General features: G+C 30.9%; 4 protein-coding genes across 4 annotated transcripts; 1 reads left to right on the forward strand and 3 right to left on the reverse strand.

Annotated features, from left to right (window-relative positions):
• Nucleotides 1-2,647: 2,647 nt before the first annotated feature.
• LOC108332659 (G-type lectin S-receptor-like serine/threonine-protein kinase At4g27290) lies at nt 2,648-6,527 on the forward strand. Its single transcript, XM_052870872.1, has 7 exons — nt 2,648-3,965; nt 4,053-4,169; nt 4,543-4,703; nt 4,782-4,992; nt 5,089-5,326; nt 5,843-5,993; nt 6,070-6,527. Exons 1-7 carry the CDS (start codon nt 2,924-2,926, stop codon nt 6,376-6,378), a joined length of 2,229 nt encoding a protein of 742 aa, XP_052726832.1. The 5' UTR covers nt 2,648-2,923; the 3' UTR covers nt 6,379-6,527.
• Nucleotides 6,528-7,928: 1,401 nt separating this feature from the next.
• Nucleotides 7,929-11,022, reverse strand: LOC108333553 (inactive protein RESTRICTED TEV MOVEMENT 2). The gene is made up of 2 exons (XM_017569018.2): nt 10,576-11,022; nt 7,929-9,091 (listed from the first exon to the last, which is right to left on the reverse strand). The coding sequence occupies exons 1-2, from the start codon at nt 10,718-10,720 to the stop codon at nt 8,109-8,111; spliced, it is 1,128 nt and encodes a 375-aa protein (XP_017424507.1). The 5' UTR covers nt 10,721-11,022; the 3' UTR covers nt 7,929-8,108.
• A 792-nt stretch (nt 11,023-11,814) lies between these two features.
• Nucleotides 11,815-14,091, reverse strand: LOC108333037 (60S ribosomal protein L11). Its single transcript, XM_017568355.2, has 5 exons — nt 13,957-14,091; nt 13,762-13,869; nt 13,618-13,660; nt 12,935-13,130; nt 11,815-12,144 (listed from the first exon to the last, which is right to left on the reverse strand). The coding sequence occupies exons 1-5, from the start codon at nt 13,957-13,959 to the stop codon at nt 11,949-11,951; spliced, it is 546 nt and encodes a 181-aa protein (XP_017423844.1). The 5' UTR covers nt 13,960-14,091; the 3' UTR covers nt 11,815-11,948.
• Nucleotides 14,092-15,420: 1,329 nt separating this feature from the next.
• Nucleotides 15,421-21,791, reverse strand: LOC108334339 (histone acetyltransferase of the MYST family 1). The gene is made up of 9 exons (XM_017570123.2): nt 21,475-21,791; nt 20,146-20,234; nt 19,661-19,723; nt 18,197-18,406; nt 17,534-17,602; nt 16,871-17,032; nt 16,176-16,269; nt 15,924-16,066; nt 15,421-15,847 (listed from the first exon to the last, which is right to left on the reverse strand). Exons 1-9 carry the CDS (start codon nt 21,710-21,712, stop codon nt 15,644-15,646), a joined length of 1,272 nt encoding a protein of 423 aa, XP_017425612.1. The 5' UTR covers nt 21,713-21,791; the 3' UTR covers nt 15,421-15,643.
• Nucleotides 21,792-22,004: the final 213 nt, after the last annotated feature.

Genomic DNA, 22,004 nt, shown 5'->3' on the forward strand with positions numbered 1-22,004 from the left:
AGGAAAAAGCAAAATTGCAATGACATAAGAGAAGAATATGCACTAATGTTATGCAACAATGGCCTTTCATAAGTTTTTTTTATATAAATGGACAAAAATCGTAACGATTTTACATAAGTAGACAAAAATTTTAAAATTACGGATTTAATATGTATACAATGTAAATTATATATAATTAATAATTAAATTTTTTTAATATTATTATATAAATAAACTTTATTGTTTTAATTATTTTTGTAATTAAATTAAATTTCTTATAAAATAATTTTAATTAAATAATTTCTAAACATAATTATGGTAATTAAGTAAATTAAAATGCATAAATTTATTTTATTTCATTATAAATTATATTTTTATTATTATAATTAATTTAAATAAATTTAATTTAAGTAAATTTATTATACTAAAAAATAATTATTTATTTACTTAAATTAATTATAATAAGAAAAAATAATTTATAATGAAATAAAATAAATTTATGCATGTTTATTTACTAATTACAATATAATTATGGTTAGAAATTATTTAATTGAAATCATTGATAAGAAATTTAATTTAATTAAAAATAATAATTAAAACAATGAAGTTTATTTATTTAATAATATTAAAAAAATGTAATTATTAAGTATATATAATTTGCATTATTGTATATACATTTAAAAATATTATTTAGAAATTATAAATCATTTTAAATAATAAAAAATTAAAAAGGTAAAAATATGTGGGGTGCACTTCGTCAACCGTATAATTTCAATTATTTAATATTTTTAATAATTTAAATAGTTTATAATAAAAAAATTGTTATTAATTAATTATAAGTCATAAAAACTATAGCATAATATTTTTTTTTTTGAATTTTTAATTACATAAATTATGGCTATAAATTATTTAATTAAAATAATTTTATAAGAAATTTAATTTAATTACGAAAATAATTAAATCCATGAAGTTTATTTATGTAATAATATTAAAAAGTTTAATTATTAAATAGATATAATTTATATTGTTTTAAATATTTATAAATTGTAAATCATTTTAATTAATAAAGAAATTAAAAAATGAGAAAAGTAAAAGTGTGTGAGGGGGGCATAACTTCAATAGGAGAAGTCGTCAAACCCCCTACAATTTCAATTATGACATATTTTTATTAATTTGAATAATTTATAATAAAAAGTCATTTATGAGGAGGTCTAGTAATTGATTACAAGGTGTGGTAATCGATTCTCAAACCCTAAAATCGCTTTTGGATGCACGACTTCACCTCTGATCACTATGTTAGGGTGAAGTCGTTTATGGGACATAACTTCTTCATTTGAAGTCGTCTACCCCCACGACTTGCCTAAATGCACAACTTTTAGAAATTCTATCCATTTATTAAAAAAGAAACCCTTTCATAAATTTATTCTATGTAAATTGATATAAGTTTTGATAAATAATCGAAATTTATACTCATAAAACTAGGGTATAAAATTTAGCTTAATCTTTAATCTAATTTTATAATTTGACTTCTAGTATAAAGTATTTCAAAAGTGCATTGACATTAAATTTATGAAATTATTTGTGCAATTATAGATTTCGATTCTAAAAAAAATGAACTTTATAATTATGTAAATAATTTCAAAAATATCACTACATTTTGAAATAGTTTGTTTTTCTCGAAAACGAAGCCTATTAGACAAAATTAAATCATATTTTTGTACTAAGAAAAATAATTCCTATTCTATCACTTTATAATTAGTATTTTTTTAACTTAAAATATATTTAAGCTTAAATAACCTGAAATAGTTCAATATAACACAATCTCCTATTATTTATGGTTAAAAACATATAAACATTCAAATACAAATTCATTTCTTCAAAAATTACATTATAAAACATTCAAACAGTAATACATTTTTTTTCAAATTATTAATTAATTGTTAATGTTAATCACAAACTCTTCCTATAGTCGATATAGACGTCACTAGTTTTTTATGTTAAATAATTTGTTACTGAAAACGACTTAACTACGTAGGACTTTTATTCCAAAAAAATACTTATTAAAATGAATGCGTTTCTCATTTTCTGTACATAATAGACATGTACCAACAAAACTTGGCATGAAAGAGAAACAACTGTTCAAAACGAGAAGAATGCACCACTAGTCAAACCAATGCAATAAATTCCAGCTAAACGCCGCCCAAGTTTGGAAAAAAAATTAAACTATAATTGGTTCAATGGAATATCAAACATCATAAACTAAAGTTTGAATTCGAGAAATGTGAGTCTTTAATGTTTAAATAAGCACTATGAAACACACGAGAACCAAAAAACAAATCAAATCATTAAATCACATTATTGAATTTTCTTCTAACGTAATATTAGCCAACGAATCATAGTTGTACAACGATGTTTTGAAGAACAAGTGAACATGTTTTGTCATTTGACCCAGCAATATTGTATGTGATAACTTGGAATTTGCTCTAGATAACCCTTTTCTTTCATCAACTTCCTCTTCACTGACAAATAGTTTGATCACTCTGTTACCGTCCATTGACCGCCATGGATGTGCAAACTTTCCATTGACCACGACATCTCCAGTCAACTCACCTTTCACACATATTTCATCGTTTGTGCTTGTTGCATGCACTACCAATTAACACAAAAAATGGCATCTCATCCATTCATTCTTTCTATCACCATTTTCAAGCTAGTAATAATCTTCTTCTCTCAATCTTCCACAGCATCAGATACCATCACTCAATCTCAGCCACTTCATGATGATGGCAGTACCTTAGTTTCCAACGATGGAACCTTTGAGTTAGGGTTCTTCAGTCCCGGTAGTTCCACAAACCGCTACATAGGAATATAGTACAGAATCATCCCAGTCAAAACCATTGTCTGGGTTGCCAACCGTGACAGTCCAATCGAAGGCAACAACAACATGTTAACCATCACCAATGAAGGCAACATGGTGCTTCTTGACAACAACAATGAAACTGTCTGGTCAACAAACATCACATCACTCACAACTCAACCTCTGTTGAATCCCATGGTGCAGCTCTTAGACACTGCAAACTTGGTAGTTAAAGAAGGGAATAGCAGCAACAACAGCGACAATGAGAAAGAAGAAAGCTTTTTGTGGCAAAGCTTTGACTACCCTTGTGATACTCTCTTGCCAGGAATGAAGCTTGGATGGGACCTTAAAAGGGGTATTGATAGGAAGTTAAGGGCATGGAAAAGCTGGGATGATCCATCTTCTGGGAACTTAACTTGGGGTATGCTCCTTAGTAGTTACCCTGAATTGGTTCTGAAGAAAGGTTCAGTTGAGTATCAAAGAAGTGGACCTTGGAATGGAGCAGGGTTCAGTGGCCAACCTGTGCTGAGAATCACTCCAGTTGTTGACACAAAATTTGTGAATGATTCAAACGAGGTTTACTACTCATACTCTCTCAGGAACAAGTCTGTGATCTCAATAACTTACTTGAACCAAACCCTTCTTCATCGCCATCGCATCACATGGATTCCTGAAAACAAAACTTGGAGGGTTTATGAGTCTGTTCCTAGAGATGATTGTGATCCTTATAACACATGTGGTCCAAATGGAAATTGCAAGGTTAACGAGACACCGATTTGCCAGTGTCTGGAATGGTTTGAACCAAAGTCTCCCCAGAATTGGAACTCGCTTGACTGGACACAAGGATGTGTACGCAGTGAACCTTGGAGTTGTGGGGTGAAAGATCAAGATGGTTTTCGAAGATTTGCTTCGATGAAAGTTCCTGATACGAGAAGTTCTTCGACTTATGGAAACATGTCACTTGAAGATTGTAGGATCGAATGCTTGAAAAATTGTTCTTGCATGGCTTATTCAAACTTGGACATAAGGGAAGGTGGCAGTGGTTGTGCCATTTGGTTTGGTGATCTCATTGATTTGAAATTGGTTCAAGCAAGCCGACAAGACATATACATTCGAATGGCTGTTTCAGGTAACTATATTTCATGTTTTCTTATTCGAAATATTATAATTGTTGTATGCGCTTCATCATCATACACATGAAATTTGAAAACTGCAGGTTCAGATGAAGATACAAGACAAAGGGTTTTAGTAATCACGATTCCAATTGTGTCGGTCACTATTTTGCTACTTGTTGCCTTCTTATGTATTTACATGAGAAAAAGAAAGCATAAAGGTAAGTTTGTTGCATGTTTCATTAACCTAAACTACGTGCCACATAAACATAGATATGCAAAGTTGAATTTTTCATTTCAAATCATCATTTGACACCATGAAATTGAAGAGGGAAGTGTTTAAAGTTGTTTTCCTTTACAAAAGATATGTGCACAATTGATTTCACTTAACTATTAGTGAATGAATGTTTACACACGTTGATTTTAACTTATTAGAAAAAAAAATAAACATTTTTTCTCAAGTTAAAATCAATTTTCTTTTTTTGTAATTTCTTTTATGGAAACTTATCAAAAATAGGTCCCAATTAATAAAACTCTAAAGTCAAAGCTTTGGATTTTTATTTTTAATGATTTTGTTTCTATATGTATATGTAGGAAATGAACAAGGCACAAAGAATATTGTATCAACCGAAGATGATGAAGAAAACCAAGATGTTGAGCTTCCTTTGTTTGATCTCGCTTTAATATCCGTTGCCACCAATGGTTTCTCAGAAGATAACAAGCTTGGAGAAGGTGGTTTTGGAACAGTATATAAGGTATGAAATGCTGGTTATTAAGACAAACCCTAATTCATTTATTAATCGACAAATTATATACTAACTATAAAAGTTTAGGGTACACTCCCTAATGGAAGAGATATTGCCATCAAAAGACTCTCAACGAGTTCATCTCAAGGGATCAAAGAATTCAAGAATGAAGTTATACTGTGTGCAAAACTTCAACATCGAAATCTTGTTAAGGTTCTTGGTTGTTGTATTCAAGAAGAAGAGAAGATGTTAATATATGAATACATGCCCAACAAAAGCTTAGATTCATTTCTTTTCGGTTGGTATCTATGTGAATTTTGTAAATTATTTGATTTATTTTGTATTTCATTTTGAAAAGAAAATATTGATCAACAAAAATGAATACCATCAACAGATTCAACTCAACGTAAACTTTTAGATTGGTCGAAACGCTTCAACATCATATGTGCAATTGGTCGTGGACTTCTTTATCTACATCAAGATTCTAGACTAAGGATCATACATAGAGATCTGAAAGCAAGTAATATTTTGCTAGACGATGATATGAATCCAAAAATTTCAGATTTTGGCTTAGCACGACTTTGTGGCGATGATCAAATTGAAGGGAATACAAAGAGAGTGGTCGGAACATAGTAAGTATTTGTTAGAAAATATTACACTAGATATTTTTGAATATACTTATGATGTATTTTCATTCTCCATAAATCTTACAATTTAAAGACAAACATTTGATCTTTTATTTTCAAGCTATAATGTTTTCAATTATTACAATAACAATCATACAATGACCATAAATCAGAAAAGAGTAATGGTATTATGACACACTTTTACATTCATTTGACATAGACTAAAGGGTAAAATGGTCATAAAAGTGTAAATTTTTGTATTGTTTCAAGAAAGAAGAGAGTAAAAAGTGAATAAGGATAGTTTCAAATGAATGTAAAAAGTTTAGGTGTGTCAAATAATCATTTCTCATCAAAAAAACATAACATAGTAACTTTTTTATTCTTCCTCTTCCAATGCAATATTCACGGTTACTTATAATAGTTATTTTATAACACCTACATTTAAGTTTATTTCTAGAATATTTTACTACCTATATTCATAACAATTTAATATCAAATTAAGTTTGTGATAATTTTTTTCAGTGGTTATATGACACCAGAATATGCCATTGATGGTTTATTCTCCATAAAATCGGATGTATTCACCTTTGGCATACTATTGTTGGAGATTGTGAGTGGAAAGAAAAATACAGGAGTTACATATACAAGTGATACTTGTAATCTCATTGGACATGTAAGTAACAAAATCAGTTATATATAAACATAAAATTTAATGAAATGTATATAACAATTGGTTTTAATTGTCACAGGCTTGGAAATTGTGGAAAGAGAATGATCCAACAAAATTGGTTGATATGTATTTAGAAGACTCATACGTTGTATCGGAAGCCTTACGTTGCATTCAAGTTGGTCTTTTATGTCTACAACACCATCCGAATGACAGACCAAACATGGCATCAGTGGTTGTTATGTTGACCAATGAAACTATTTTAGCTCAGCCAAAGGAGCCTGGTTTCTTGATGGAAAGAGTGGTCGCTAATGAAGTAGAATCTTCTACTGAAAAACAAATATCTTTTTCAGTTAACGAGGTGTCTATTTCACTAGTGCATGCTAGATAATGTTTTTATTTCTTACACTACATATCAATCTAATACCAATCTATGTTTGACTCTTATTCTAATGATTTTATAAGTCTTATTACATTAAGTAGAACAGAATGTTTATGGTAGCTAAGTCATTATACTTTCATGTAATAGACTAATGATTTCGGTTGAGTATGTTAATGTGTTTAATTATGTCCTTTTTTAGTGCCTTGTTGGTTTGACTACTTCTGACAATGTAAAGATTCAATTCATTTTCATAAATAATGTAGTATTGTTATTTACATATTTACATAATGCCTACACCTAGTGGATAAGAAAAATTCAAAAATAGAAACTAGTAGTAGTAAAATTACTTCAATGTCATATGTATTTAAAACTCATTTTTAATGAAAACCAAAAAAAAATAAGGAGATTTTAAGAAAATTTTAAAGGTGTGATTTATTCCGTGATATTCATGTTCGTTTATATGTTTGTGGTACTGAATGGTTGTACGACAAGTCTAAAACTGTATGATCCACACAATTAGAATATCTAATAGACCATTTAGAGACAGGTCGATCAGACGTGAATCGAGCGGTCAACCTTAAATAACAATTAAAACACAATTATTACTCATTAGGTTATAATTAAGTTGATGCTAATCCGAATTTCATTATGAAATCTATAAATACATCTTTACCAACTTTGACATCGGAGTATCTTCTACAAGTAACCTCCCAATATAATCGAACAAAACGAAGGACAAGTGGTGACACGAACAAATACTTAAACCTACAAAACTTAAAAGACTTATAACCTCAAACCACGTAACCAAAACATGTGTAATAAACCAAAATAGAATTATTCTCATATAAAATTGTACTGACATGGATCTTTTACAAATCAACATTTCTTTCTCTACTACTTCTCCAAATTGGTATCATACACCTATGTGTTTTATCTTAAAATGAAATAAAAAAATTATTGTACAAGACACTTTGATCGTCACAACTCAATCTTCTACAACTTGTGCGTGAGTTCTTTCATTGTTCTTTGAATTTGGATAGCTTCCTTGCATGCTTGGATAACTATCATGTACTCAACTTTAATAATATACAAAGCTAACATTCTCTGACTTGGATAATAACCAACTCTAACAAGTGTAAACACAACTATATATTTTTTTATCAATATCACTCGCAAAATTTGAATGAATATATAATTTCTAACAACTATAATTTGATACTCGAAAACATTATTTAGAAAGTACTTAAATATATAACAGAAAATTAAGGTGGTATTTAGGTTCTAATAAGTTTCCCCGCCTAATAGAAAATTATTTAATTAGGTTTCTTCTCATTCAATTAAATTCTTTTTTTCAAAGCAAAAAGGAAGATATAATTATGAAAAAAGTTATTTTTCCATTTGTTAGGTCACATATATTGATTAATTATTTTTAACCTTAATTAAGGATACTTTTCTTATATAACTCAAATGTAACGATCCTTTTCTTAAAATGACATCTATGTAATCCTTTTGAAGAATTCAAACCTTTTAACATTAAAAATTACTTTCTATATTCATTTTGCCAATATCCAAATCTAGTAATTCTTTTGTAAAACAAGGAAACTAAAAGGTGTGAAATATCATCATTCTCATACATACATTCACCATTATCATCACTTGTATTACACTTTCAAAGATTCCAAAGAAAATGTTGCAAATGAATATAAAAGCAGACGATGATGGCCACAAGCAGTTTCATTTCATGCTTTGCTAGAAGACGTGAACTTGTAAGTCACATAAGCTCCCAAGGCCATAATCACAAGAATTGCAGCACCCATGTTTGCAACCAAAGGCTTTTCTTCTTCATTCAACTTTCCTTCTCCAATTTTGGTTACTATCTCTTTAGCCGAAGCAACCACTTCTTTTATTCCTTTCCCTATTCTATACATCTCATCATCCTCTTCTCTCTTTCTTTTCTCAATGTTACTCTCACTGTTTTCTTTTCCCTTCTCTCCACCTTCTTTTGCTCTTGTCTTCATTATTTCTGCTCCTTTCCAAACCTCATCGTGATTAATGTATCTCTGACCTGACTTCATTCTCTCTTCAAGACTACTCCAATCAACTTTATCTTCCTTTTCATGGATTCTCTTCTTCACTTTTTCTATATATGTTGCAATGTCATTTTGCTTATTTTCCTCCTGCTTCTCCTGTTCTATTTTTCTGTCATCACCCACTGATGTGAGTTTTGGCTCAATTTCCTCTTGACCCTTTTGAGATTTATCTGTTTCCTTTACTGGGGTTGAAGCAAAAAGTGGTGAGGATTTCAACATGGTTTCCTCTTGAACAGTTTTTGGCCTTGGTGACCTATCTCTGATAGATTTTTCTCCTGGTTCCATTCTTGGGGTTGGAGATTTTGGAGGCATGGCTACTTCTTTAGGCTTTGGTTGATCAAGCACTGGTTTTTCTGAGGAACTGAGTAATGGAGTTGGAGGTGTTTTTTGTGGTGTTTCTTCTTGTGATTTGGGTGAAACTTGAGAAGCATTAATGGGTTTCTTTGGCATTGTAACAGTGAGAGTTCCAAGTTCATACTTACCATGGAGTTTCTCCACCTCGCAATCTTCTGGAACAGAATATGTTTGCTCGAAATTGCTTATTCTGTTTCCTCCCAATGGTCGTTCTCCTGTCACCCTCACCAACCGAGAAGATTTCAAAAAATTTATCTTTATCTTCTCCTTTACAAAACCTGCATAATGTCGAAGATACTGATAGATTAATTTTAAGTTTAATTAATAATTTGTTTAGTATATTTAAGTATTTGATTTGTTTTAATTTTACTTAATTAAAGTTAAATAAAGTTAATATTTATTAAATTGGTCATAATGTGATTTAGAAAATTTCACATGTTAAAATTTATAAAATATCATTTCTTATAATATGGATAGAATATGTTGCGTGTTAAAATTGAAAAAATAAAATAGCACGTGTTAAATCAGAAAATTTCAAGATGAAAAATAATTCAAATGATATATTAATGCTAATTGAATCGAATAGACTGAATTTGAGGCTAAAGAGAATTAAAAACTTAATTCCAGAACCGACCTCTAGATTTGCATGCATGTCACACGTGTTGAGAATAATGATATATGCTTTTATATACATAAACTATGATATGTTAATATTTTTTTTAACAATTTTTTTTACAATAGAATATGTGTTACTGTTTTAATGGCATGTATATTTTAAACAGATCAATCACAAATTATCTTGTAAAAAGGTTATAAAAAAATATTTTCATGTATGTGTATGAAATAGAGAGGTTTTATGAACAGTTTGGTTGGAATATGATTGCATAACATGTGACTTTAATTTGGAAAAATCTTCTATGTTTATAATTGTGTCAGGAAATCCTTTTGATGTAGCAATAACATTTAACTACTTTTCTTCTGTTAGACTATTTCATATGTATAAATTATAAATGCATTATTTAGTTTAAGAATATATATATATATATATATATATATATATATATATATATATATATATCAGCAGTCTAATCTAAAGTTTTTCTAAAAAGTTAATTGTATAAAAAGAAATATAATTAATGCTTGATAAACGAGTGCCTCAATAATTTTGTTTGCGACAGATATTTTGATGAACATCGCATATAAATCTTACACATAATCCAATAGTTACTTTAAATTTTAAGTATATACAAAGTAAAAGATTAAATAAATAGGATTTAAAACACTTTTACATATGCTTGCCAATTTACAGTTTCTTTTTTCAACTATTAGCATTTTTTTGGGATACTTGTTTTTGCAAATATGTTTGTAAACTTAAAACTTTTGGAAAAAAATTGCAGATAATTATTTTTTATTAAATTTCACAGAAAAAAATAAAATATAGAAGAAGAAAAAATCCAGTAATGAATCTTGACTATATAGTTATTGTGTAATATTGTGTCTTGTAAGTCGTTATAATTAAATTAGATATTTGATATTTATTATTTAATTGTTGTTATGAGTGAGATGAAGTAGTATATGTAAAGTGATTAAAAAGATGAAGTAGTATATGAACTAGTATTTAATTCCTGACATAATTATTTACACTCAGATGTAATTTTATTGATGAATAGAAATAGAAAAATAAAAAATATGTTTGAAGAAAAGCACGTATAATTAATAATGATAAAGAAAAAAGTGAGAGAATGAAAAGTAGTGAACTGACCAGGAAGATAAATAAGAAGAAGATATGCATTTTCATTTTCCTTCATCTCTGACTTGGGCTCAAAGGTTTCATACAAAGGACGAATGGAAGATTGTGTTCTTGTTGATCTTGATCTTGATTTTGGTGTTCTTGCTCCAGAAGCCATGATTTGGCACTTTTGGTTTTAATCTCACAAATAATGAACTGAGATAGGGTTCTACATATGTAAGTTATGGAATTGAATTTATATACGTGTGCCTCTTGCTTTCCTTGTTCAAGAGACTATTCCTTTTCTGTACTTTGGTTCGTTAATGGATTAGGGTTTGATTTTCCCTTCCCAGCCTAGGCAAGTTCAAGCATAACTTCTTTCCCAAATAAAGCAATTGTTCTTTGTTTTTCCTCTACACTTACAGAACAATGTCAGAATGCCAAAAATTATAAGGGTTTTGCTTATAATTTTAGGTTTTTTAACCCAAATATACCAACTTCTATTGGCTGTTCACATGAAGAAAACACTTTCGTCATTTTTCTTTCTTTCTTTCATCTTCGTGTTTCTTTTTCTTTCTTTCTTTTATGTCAAGTTTTCTACCTAAACTATACCTTCAAACTACTCCAACCAAGGTTTTTATACCCATCCTCATTTTTGTGTCCTCTATTTTTCTTAATTATATGTATCGTCGCTTTTTATTAGTAAATAAACATTTGCCAATTATAATTTAGGCTCGAACATATTTTTAATTCCTACAAAATAAGCTAGTCTTATTATTGATCCATATAATTTCTTTTCTTAATTTTTTTATAAAATTAAGAATTAGTTTCGAAGTCCTAAAAGTATTTAAATTTGAACTTTTAATTCCTTTCAAATAATTATCTTTAATTTTCAACTTCCAAAAAGCACATCATTTAAGGTATACAGTATAAGAGTCAATAAATTAGGGAATACTGTATGTGATTATATGATTGTAAATATTGTTTTAATTTGCTTAGAACACTATGTCTGAGATAAAATAATTGATTATATAAAAGAACAAAATTCATAATTGGAAGTTAGAAAGATGAATAAATTTGGTAGTCCTAATCTTCCATTCTAAAGAAGAATATCAGCCAAGTGTCATGATTCTGTCAACTACCAAATAGTGACAGGGACTCTCAAACTACAATAGCAAGATCAAATGAAGCTAAAATATTACGATATTAACCAATTCAATTTCATCCGGATGGTAAGCAGATAAATGACAGAAATACATGTTATAATAAATATGCATGTCAAAATTTAATGATATTGAAAAAAAAAATTGTCAAACAGCTAGTGACTTGTAAAAATAACATCCGGTACTGATAATTGAAAAAAAGAACAAGAAAGGGTAAGGAAGAACAGAAGGGCCTGACTAAACCTAAACAATGTTTTGGGACTTGTTTAGGATGACACCTTCATATTTAACTTGGAACCACTTCATGGCATCCTCCTTTGTCACTCGGTGCTGGATTCCAACACGAGACTTGCAACGACGACGACGTCCCACGCGATATCCAGGGCGCTCCAGAACAACAAAGAAATCCATTCCATAAATACCAGTAGAAGGATCATACCTAATTGATGCACACAAATCTTATTAACATTGATTGTTTCTAAACCAACAGAGAGAAGATAAAAATACCAAATTTTCAATGGAAGATAATGTTACATACGTTGTTGCAAGTAGAAAGGAAAAATGGATAATAAGCTAGAAATATCAGGTTTTCAATTAAAGGGAGATAGTATATTCTGAAGTCAAATTCATCATGAATCACAGACATTCAGCACGGTAGACAAGTTCAAACTATGTTACTCATCATGAAATCCATCCCAAACGAATAGTAAAAATATAATGGTAAAGATTTTCACGCTGACAATTAACTAAGTACAACTTTTATGCTGACAATTAACCAAAAAACAAAAATAGCCATATATAACAATGTCTACTTGAATGATATTAACTCAAATAATATAACTATAAAAAAACTCATTGTAATAGACTTAATTTTTTAACTAGTACACTTATTTCTTTGATTTCTTCTGTTCGACTCTTTTCCCTCTTTCAAATAAAAAGTCAGAAATTTCCCCACTTCTTTCTTCGGCTCTTCCTAATTGCCATTGTCATCCATCTAAACAGACCAACTATTATATTTGTTTTATTCCATATTTCCCAATTTCTTAAAAATCGTAGTTTTCATCCACTCCCTATTTCAGTTCTACATACGATAAGCATCTATAAGAAAAAAAATTCAATCATTTGAACTGTAAGAAGTTACTTACAACATACTATATAAACTCAGAAAATGAAATTGGTGTGTAAATATTATGAGCAAGCAGTTATGTCATTTATAATGAGAAAATTACTTGATTCCCAAATCAATGTGCTCCTGAATGCCGAAGCCGAAGCAGCCAGTGTCGCTGAAGTTTCTCCTCAGGAGCTCGTACTCCTTAACTTTCAACCCACTTTCCAAAAGCTGCATCGCCTTGTCACCCCTCACCGTCACATAGCATGCTATCTTCTCGTTCCTTCTAATCCCAAAGGAACGCACAGTGTACCTTGCTGCAATACCCAATAATCAATTGCCAAAGAATCATGATAATATTAATGCTAGATCAAAGTTTCTTTGTCAAAAAAATATGGTATAATTTTAGGGATAACTTCATGATTAATCCAAATTTGAGTTTAAACCCTTTCTTTGAAGTCCTTTATACACTTGCATTACAAACAATGTTACATGAAATAACTTAATTACAAATTGTTTACACACATTGATTTTATATTATTATTATCACCAAACACCTCACCCCCAAGTTTGTTTTTGTTGCAAAGCACGTATTCAGAGTTTGAACAAAGGGACTAAACCTCGTTTTCTTTTTAAGTCACAAAGACGAATTTTAAAATTTAAGGCCAAAAACAAATATATTCTAAATAAAGAAAATTAAAAGTATATTTTATCTGCATTACTTAAATTATTGTTTGATCTCAACAATTGCATCAAAATCCAAAACCAGATACTCAATAATAGCAAAAACAGCAATGATAATACCTTTGGAGAAAACAGGAGTTTGGCCACTGAGTTGTTCGAGCACCTATGTAGAGAGAGAGAAGACAAGAGAGCATAACTGAAGGTGAAAAACATGATAATATTATCTCAAAAATTAAAAAAATTAAAAATAAAAAAAATCAGTGCCTTGGCAGCGCGAGTGAGACGATCACCGCTCTCGCCGACGGAGATGTTGAGGACGAGTTTCTGCACTTTGATTTCTCTCATGGGATTGGACAGTTTCTTCTCGGAAGCCTGCAAAAACGATAAGCACATGAGAGAGTAAGATAGAAAGAAAGAACTGCAACGGAAGAAAAGAAGAGTAAGAGATTTTGAGTTTACCATTTGTGAAGGAATAGTGTGGAATCCCGCGCAGAGAGTAGTGTTTTTGCAGCGGCAGAATAAAGGAACGAGACTAATATGCGAAGGAATAGGAAGAAGGAGACTAGGGTTTTTTCTTTCCTGGACTCCATTGGGCCCGATTGCAGTGATGCCCCAAAGGCCCACAAGGGCGTGCCGGATCAAGCACAATAAAGCCCATAAAATACTAGTGTTTTCTTTTTCTCATCTCTCTCTTTCACTATTTCTCATGTGTCCCTATTGTCCTAAGGTGTCCTTTTTAAAATTAATAAATATTTATAATATTAAGCAAAAAATACACTTATTTTCCTTCCGATTATTATGAATAGCTCTCTATAAATTTAAAATAGATACTAATTTCTTTTATTTTAATAAAACTAATTTTGGAATGAACATTCCTTTGCTTTATGTTTTTAATAATAGTTTATCTTCTTCTATTTTAATAAAGTAACCTTTCTTATTTTATTTAAAATTGATGTTAACTAAAACTTGTTTATCAAACATTGTAAAAATTAAAAATTAAGTTTTAAATAAAGAAGTAAAGATAAAAAGAGTTGAATGGTTTAATTATTATATTAAATATATAATAAAAGTTACACTGAATAATAAATTGTCTATCCATGTAATGTTCAAGAGATTCTTTTCACATATAATAAATAAATAGCCGAAAAAGACTTAATTAACTTTATTTGTTGAATATATTATTATTTCATCAATAACATATAAGAAAAATTTACATAGTAAAAATCTGCACAAAATTCTCACCTTTACCATAAGGTGAGTATGTTATTTAATACAAGTTTAGAATAGATAAGAACAAACTTAAATTTTATATTTTATATTTTTAATTTTTATAACTTTTATGTACAAGTTTTATTGCATATCTTTTGGAGTAAAAAAAGAGTACATTTTATTTAAAATATAAAAAGTCAATTTATCATTTAAAAATACAAGAAAAATAAATGTTTATTTAAAAAATTAAAGGGAGTTGATAACATTTTCTTGAGGTATAAGAAAAAATTAAAGAGAGTCTCAATGTCATTTAAATAAGTTCACTTTACCTTAATATTGAAGATTCTGAATGATTAAATATTTAAAAAGTGACTGATAATTATTTTATAGTTATATTAAGATTAAACTTTTTAATAAACTTTAATTGATTAATCAAAACAAAAGTTTTTAAAATAAAAGAAAGTTAACTCAAAATAATTCAAATTCAGAGAAATGAAAATTTATAAATTTATGCACTAAACATGGATATAAATTTCAAATCTAAGTATAGGTGTATTGTCAGTGGGATGAAAAATAAACAGATAATCGAACTTCATCCAACTTAATTGAATAAGATTTGATTCACCTATAGGCATGTCTGACATTGAATTACCACTGAGCTGCAGTAATAGCAAGCAAAGGATTCTGTACTAGTGTCTGACCTGACACCTAACATCATGCAATCACCAATCTCATTAAAATAAAATAAAATTTTGCTTCTGCCATTCATCATTACAAGATAGGAGGAAAGAGATAACAGAGCAATACATGCAGGTACCTACGCTACAGTTACATCTACAGCTACAACTAGGGTTCAGCACTATACAGTAATGTTCCTATCCTCATTGTCACTATAAACAAAGGTACAAGTTACTATATGATATTTGTTTTTGAGGGATCAACTCTGTTCTTTATAAGGAGTCCAGATCAATTTGCTAACATCAACCTCCAGGCCGCCCCTTCCAGCAGCTTTAAGATGGCGATCCAACACTTTGGGATCAGCACAGATCACATGTTGACCTTTCCTGTATTGAATCAACTCTAGACTCTGTAGGGTTGTTAATATATCTTCAGCTTTAATGGCAGTCATATCACTCAGTTCCTGTTCAAAACCAAATCATAAGTCATTCATTCAAGAAAAACCACTCGTTGCCCTCCAAACATTCACAACAAGGTACCTTGATAGAAATGTTCCCCTTGTGCTTCTTCAGAATGTCCAAGAGAACCCTGGTCCAATATCCTCTGTAGCTTAGCAGTCCAAGATCTGAAAGGGGTCTTTCAGGTGTCCCAACTTTGCTCTCCTTCTTCGACAGTTCATATGCTTTTCAATCATTCAAATTTCAACAACCAGTTTCAGTCACACTTCATCACATATACTCTAGCCACTGCTAAATAACAAAAGGCCCATTTTACAGAAAAAGAGAGCTTACAGAAAGCAATTAGAAATTTGCCATAGCCTTTCCTTTGGTAAGGTGGAAGGGTGAGGATACATGCCAAATTGTAAGATTCCTCGGAATGTTTTTCCTTCACAAGAAAAAAGTAAACAAAATCAACAAGATTAACCATAACGTGAAGAAAATAATAAACAAATAAGTATAATTAGAACCAAGTTCTTTTCTCATAATGCACAACTTGGTAAATCAGCAAGGAGAACCACTGGTTACAGCAATGAAAACCTTTATCAGTTTCAAAGAGACTACTACTGAATTGAAGGAACTTTAAACGAACTTAAAAAAAGATTAAAAGGTAACATGAAAAAGATTGAACTCGAGACATCAAGAAAATGACAAGGATGAATCACTGCACCGCAAGCAAATTTGAAAAACATATGTACATATATAAATATAAACACTAGTCCGATCAATGAACCAACGCCCTAACTGAGATAATCAATGGTCCAAGTTTTAAAACACTGACTAAAAAAGCAAACATTAATCTATTTGCAAGAATAAAAACGTATTTAACCCATAGAACTGCCTGAAAATTGATTGGTCCCACAACTTCAAAGGGCGTTTAGGATACGCTTTAGAAAAGAGACAATTTAAATGGCATCTTAGAAGTAAAATAAAAAATTCTGAAACGTCTTACTGAAGCAAAATATTGACAGCATTGTAATATTTTTTACCTTGGAGAAATAGCCAACCATGTGACATCCTCGATCATCACATTCACACAAAACATAAAACAGAAACAGATCTACATCATAATAGAGGGTCTTGTGATCAAGAAATAACTTCGCCAAATAACAAAGATTCTGCCCATAAACCTTGTTCTTCTTTCCATCAACCTGTTTCCAGAAATATAATGACTAAAAATAATAATAAAAAATTCAAACTTCCATAATAATCAAGGACTAACAATAAAAAATGTGCCGAGAACTATTGCAACCTGTAACTGCCAGCACAACAAAACAACTGCCATTTTCTAAATCGAAATAATTTCCAATATTTGAGATTTTTTAACGTGCACTACATATCATTTAACTATTTCAAAACAAAATCACCTAATTTCTTTTAAAAAAATTATTGGAGAGCTGGTGCTCATCAAGTTAGGGAGCCGCAGAAACTTGGGCAACCATCAATGTCTTTAAAAAACGAACTCTACCAGAATCAAAGGAGGATAAAGAATTTTTATAAACAAATTGTGAATATTCATTGTCAAAAGCTTTAAAGATAAGAGGCAAAAAGAAAAAACTTATTTTGAACTAAAAAAATTGAAGATAATGGAATGGGTACTGATGAGAATAAAGGAGGAATTTGTGATATTGAGAACAGTGTAAAAAATGTACCTCAAACATTGACAGTGTACCACTTCTGTAAATCTCATCACCAGGGGGATGCTTCAGATCGCATTTCCTCTGCATGAACAGGAAGCCAACGTTAGCACTGAAAATGGTGCTTAAGTGATCTGCATTGGGTATATAAAACTGGCCTCTTTCCTCTAGTTTGTGGGGCCCAAGGGAGACCGAAGAATAAATGGTAGCAGATGATTTTCATAGACTATTTTCTTTCATCAATTTTCAAGCGGTAAAGAAACTAAAAACATTCATTTCAATAAAAAAAGTTCAATTTCAAATAAATGGAAAGAAGAAATAAATTTTAAAGACGACTAAATGATTAAAACTGAAATCCTGAGTATAAGTAAATTTCAAATGGCAAACAATACAAAACCACACCTACAAGACATAGAACTTCAATGAAGAATAAGCGTATTATGATCACTACAAACTAAGCTGCTTTTGGACAATTACTGCAATAAGGAGGACCATCGTAGTAAAGTTGGTAATAGGAATATTTTTGAAGAACAAACTTTCCCCATAGTTTCAGTGCCTTAGATTGTTGTTTATAGAAAGCTATCAGCTAGTATTTATTCTTCTCTCAAAAAAACAAAAAGATGGAAAACACAAAACAAAGAAATATAAAGTGAAAGGACTTTTTCAGTCACAGCTCACCATATGCCTCTGAAGCTGTTCTTTGCGCTTCATGAAATTGAGGCAAAACTCACAAAAGAACAGCTTCAAACAGTCATTGTATTCTGGAGGGAAGGGGGAGAAGTACCATGTCTCAATCTCATATCTTCCAAGCTCAATAGTAGCTATATTTTTCACTTTTGTAAATTCCTCATGTTCTCGCAAACTGGCAGCATCAAGCTCCTCATGTCCCTATAATTTAATAATACATATACAAATTTAAAATACAATGAACAAATATGAGAGTTGAAGCAGGAATAATAGGACCACCAGTAGAATATATTGGTTTCAACTTTCATGCACAAGAAATCAATGATCACTATCCAGCTCCAACAAAATAATATCATAATCACAATTACATGCTTCAGACAACTTCAATCTTACCATTAAAGATACTCACGCAAACATTGTTAGTGTTTTGGAAGCACTATGCATAAGGCGTCTTAGTGTGTTAGCAATTGGGAGCACTAAATTTTTTTGAAGAACGGCTCTTTTCATGACAAAAACTATAATAACTTAGATCCATTATCCAATAACCACATTTGATACATCTTTGACAATTGTTAGAAATTTAGCTTTATGAAAGTTGCACAATACAATAACAATGATAATTTTAACATCCCCTTAAGTTAGAACATTTGAACTTTATGCACCAACTTGGAACACATAAACTGATTTCTAGACCTCTCAAGGACTTAGTGAAAATGTTTACAAGGTGTTCATTAGAGCTAATAAATCCAGTACAAAGTTCCTCGAACAACAGCTTCTTCTTGACAAAATGATAATCAATCTCTAAGTTTGTTCCACTTGAATAGATAAGATGGAGAAAACACCGTGTATTCAACTTGTGCTCCTAATTGATTGATGTATATATAGATTACAAAAAGAGACAAGGCGCTTACCTTTGCCCCTAACCCTAAAGTTGGATACATACAAAAGAAATAATAATAATAAATTATTTCAACAGTCCCCTAGAATAAGCTTCCCATATTTTCTAAGATTGTCATTGAGTTCCTGTATATAAAAATCTTATGTATCTCATAAAAAGTATATATAGTTTATTCCTAAACTTGAGTCGAACAAAATAGATTTTAAAATTATTGTTCACCTCACCATCCTAAAAAAACTTCTTTTATATAATCAATAACAATAATAAATTATATACACACTCTATTTTTTGACAGTCAACTCAAACACATTGTTAGGCATCAATTTGAATTATACTCCAATATTGATAAGATATTCAAATAGAACAGTACAGACAAAAAGTTGTGCAAGTGCAAAATTAACAGTTTATAGCATTCAATTTATTTTATGCCAAAATAGCACCTACACACTGTTGAAGCATATGCATAAGAGAAGTAAAAGTATAGCATACGTTCTGTGGTGTGTATTTGTGTCCAACAGCATACTTTGAAACTGTAACTGAAAAAGTAATAACTCTACCTCTACATGAGTCTCATCAATCTTCCTCTTTTGATGGCGCGTCATCTTCAAGCCCGTCGCACCCTAAAAACCCATAATTGCAATTTTCTAAATGAGTCTAGTCACAAAGAGAAACCAAATTTTGAAAAAAGAGGCAGACATAACATAACCAAGAAAGTAAACACCATTCAAGATATTAAATTGAAGAAAGGCCAGTACAACTGACTACAAAAGGTCCCACTGAAAGGAGACACCATTAAAAAGAAAATATGTCTGCTTTAAATATTATAAAACCAGGGCTTTAACTATAACTCAATGGCATCATTTGTTCCGTGTAACCAGTCCCATCTAGTGGAAAAAGATAAAGTTGTGTTTGTAAAGCAACAAAGACATGTCTGGACTAAATTATCACTTTTTCCTTGGGAAATTCCCATAATCTTCAAAAATTAAATTGATGAGGTCAAAACAAATGCGGCAATGTACAATTTAGAGTATATATTCATTACCTTCTCCTCCACTTTCTCATCCACAACAGCCTCCACTGAATCAAGATCGAGCTGTTCAAGCCTAACCCACTCATCAAGCCTTCTATTGACTGCCAAAGAGAACAAGTTAAAAGAATTACAATAAGGCTAAGCAGTGAGCATATTATCATCATCCCTGCCAGGCAGTGTTTTAAATCCCAGTTCACGACATGTAGCAGCCAACCCCAAAAGCACTATATTAGGATAGGCACTATTTTGAAATTTGTATATCGCAGATAGCTTCGATTCTAAAGAATGATAAAAATCTACCAAAATTAATGACATTCATAATTAACAATAAAATGTTAAAGGTTTCCTAAACAAAACATACAAGTAAATACCAACCAAAGTGAAATCCAAGTTTCTTAGAAAGGGACCCTCAATTACCAACTATCATCTTCTAAATTCAAGCTTTCTCCTTTACCATTTTCTCCACTATTACAGTTGTAGATTTCATTTGTATAACTGAGATCCCAACATTATGAACCAAAATGTCCTAATGCCTCTCTGTTCATGGCATGCTTTAGGAATCAACACACAGTGCCCCCTTCTATCACTATTCAGCCGCTATTTAGTGTACTACAGCAACTACATTAAACCTCTCCACTACGAGAACCCCTATAGTAGGTGGGGCCGCTCCACAACACTGTGCTGCTGTAAAAGAGCCATTAAAACCCTAATTTTATTACACTTCTTGGTATTCAGAAAACCAGTTATGACTGTTGTAATTAATTCAAGTAAGAGTTTGTTGGTTAGTGTGCACCCAATTACTCTATAAATAGAATATTTGTAACCAATATTCAGCTTCTTCAGTAACGGAAGTATTCTACTTTTCTCCTCTCTATTCTACTTTGTTTAACTTTCATTTTTTCCTCCAACGATGGCTTCCCTGCCCAGCCCTAATTGCGAAAAAAGTACCACACAAACACAGATTATTCCTTTCTCTTCAACATGCAACTTCTCGTTCCGTAAAACAAAACCTAAAATAAAAAATAATCCTCACTCCCGACACTAACAAATTCATAACAAATAATTCACAACAATCGAAGTTCTGGCAACGCTTCACAGGTATTCCCACCAATTTCCCAGTGAACCTTATTCGAATAAGACACAATTACACTCAAAGCCACCGACACAATACTCCCCGTTAACCCCAAACAAAAGCCCATTCGAAACCAATTCAAATTACAACCAAACAAACCCAAAATCAACACACATCCCAACCAACCAACCAATCCTAGAAACCGAAACCCTAACCTTTCACTCTATTCATTGAAATCGAGAAACAGAACGAAGGACTAGAGGTCTTACACTCGGTGTAATGGACGTAATACTCATAATCGGCGTTGTGAACCTTCCGCCGTTCGATGACCTTCACGGGATGGTACTTGTTGTCCCTCCACCGGCACATGACGCGCGTGCCGACCTCCAGAGGGAGCACCGACGATCTCCGCCGCTTCGACGTGTTGGACTCCAACGCCGTCTCTGCGCCGTCGAAGGGCGGCGATTTTCCGTTGCCGTTGGCGGTTGGGATTTCGATCGAACCCATGGGAGAGAAAGATGAGCTGAAAACCGCAGGAAGAGGTGCTGAAAGATGAACTGAGAAAACTGCAGGAATATAGAGTTGTTTTTTGCTGTCTCATAAATAATGCTAATATAATTTAAATTAAAATAAATAACTATTACAAATCTTATATTATTTTTATTTGTGATCATTAAAATATCCTAAAATATGTCACAATATATCTTATTCAAAAAGAGTAAATATAAATTTAACAAGTATTAGAAACATAAAAAAGAAAAAAAAAAGTAATTTAAAAAATATATTTCGGTGTCGTATG

Source organism: Vigna angularis, chromosome 11 (assembly GCF_016808095.1).
Source record: "Vigna angularis cultivar LongXiaoDou No.4 chromosome 11, ASM1680809v1, whole genome shotgun sequence".
In the NCBI taxonomy this organism is placed as follows: domain Eukaryota; kingdom Viridiplantae; phylum Streptophyta; class Magnoliopsida; order Fabales; family Fabaceae; genus Vigna; species Vigna angularis.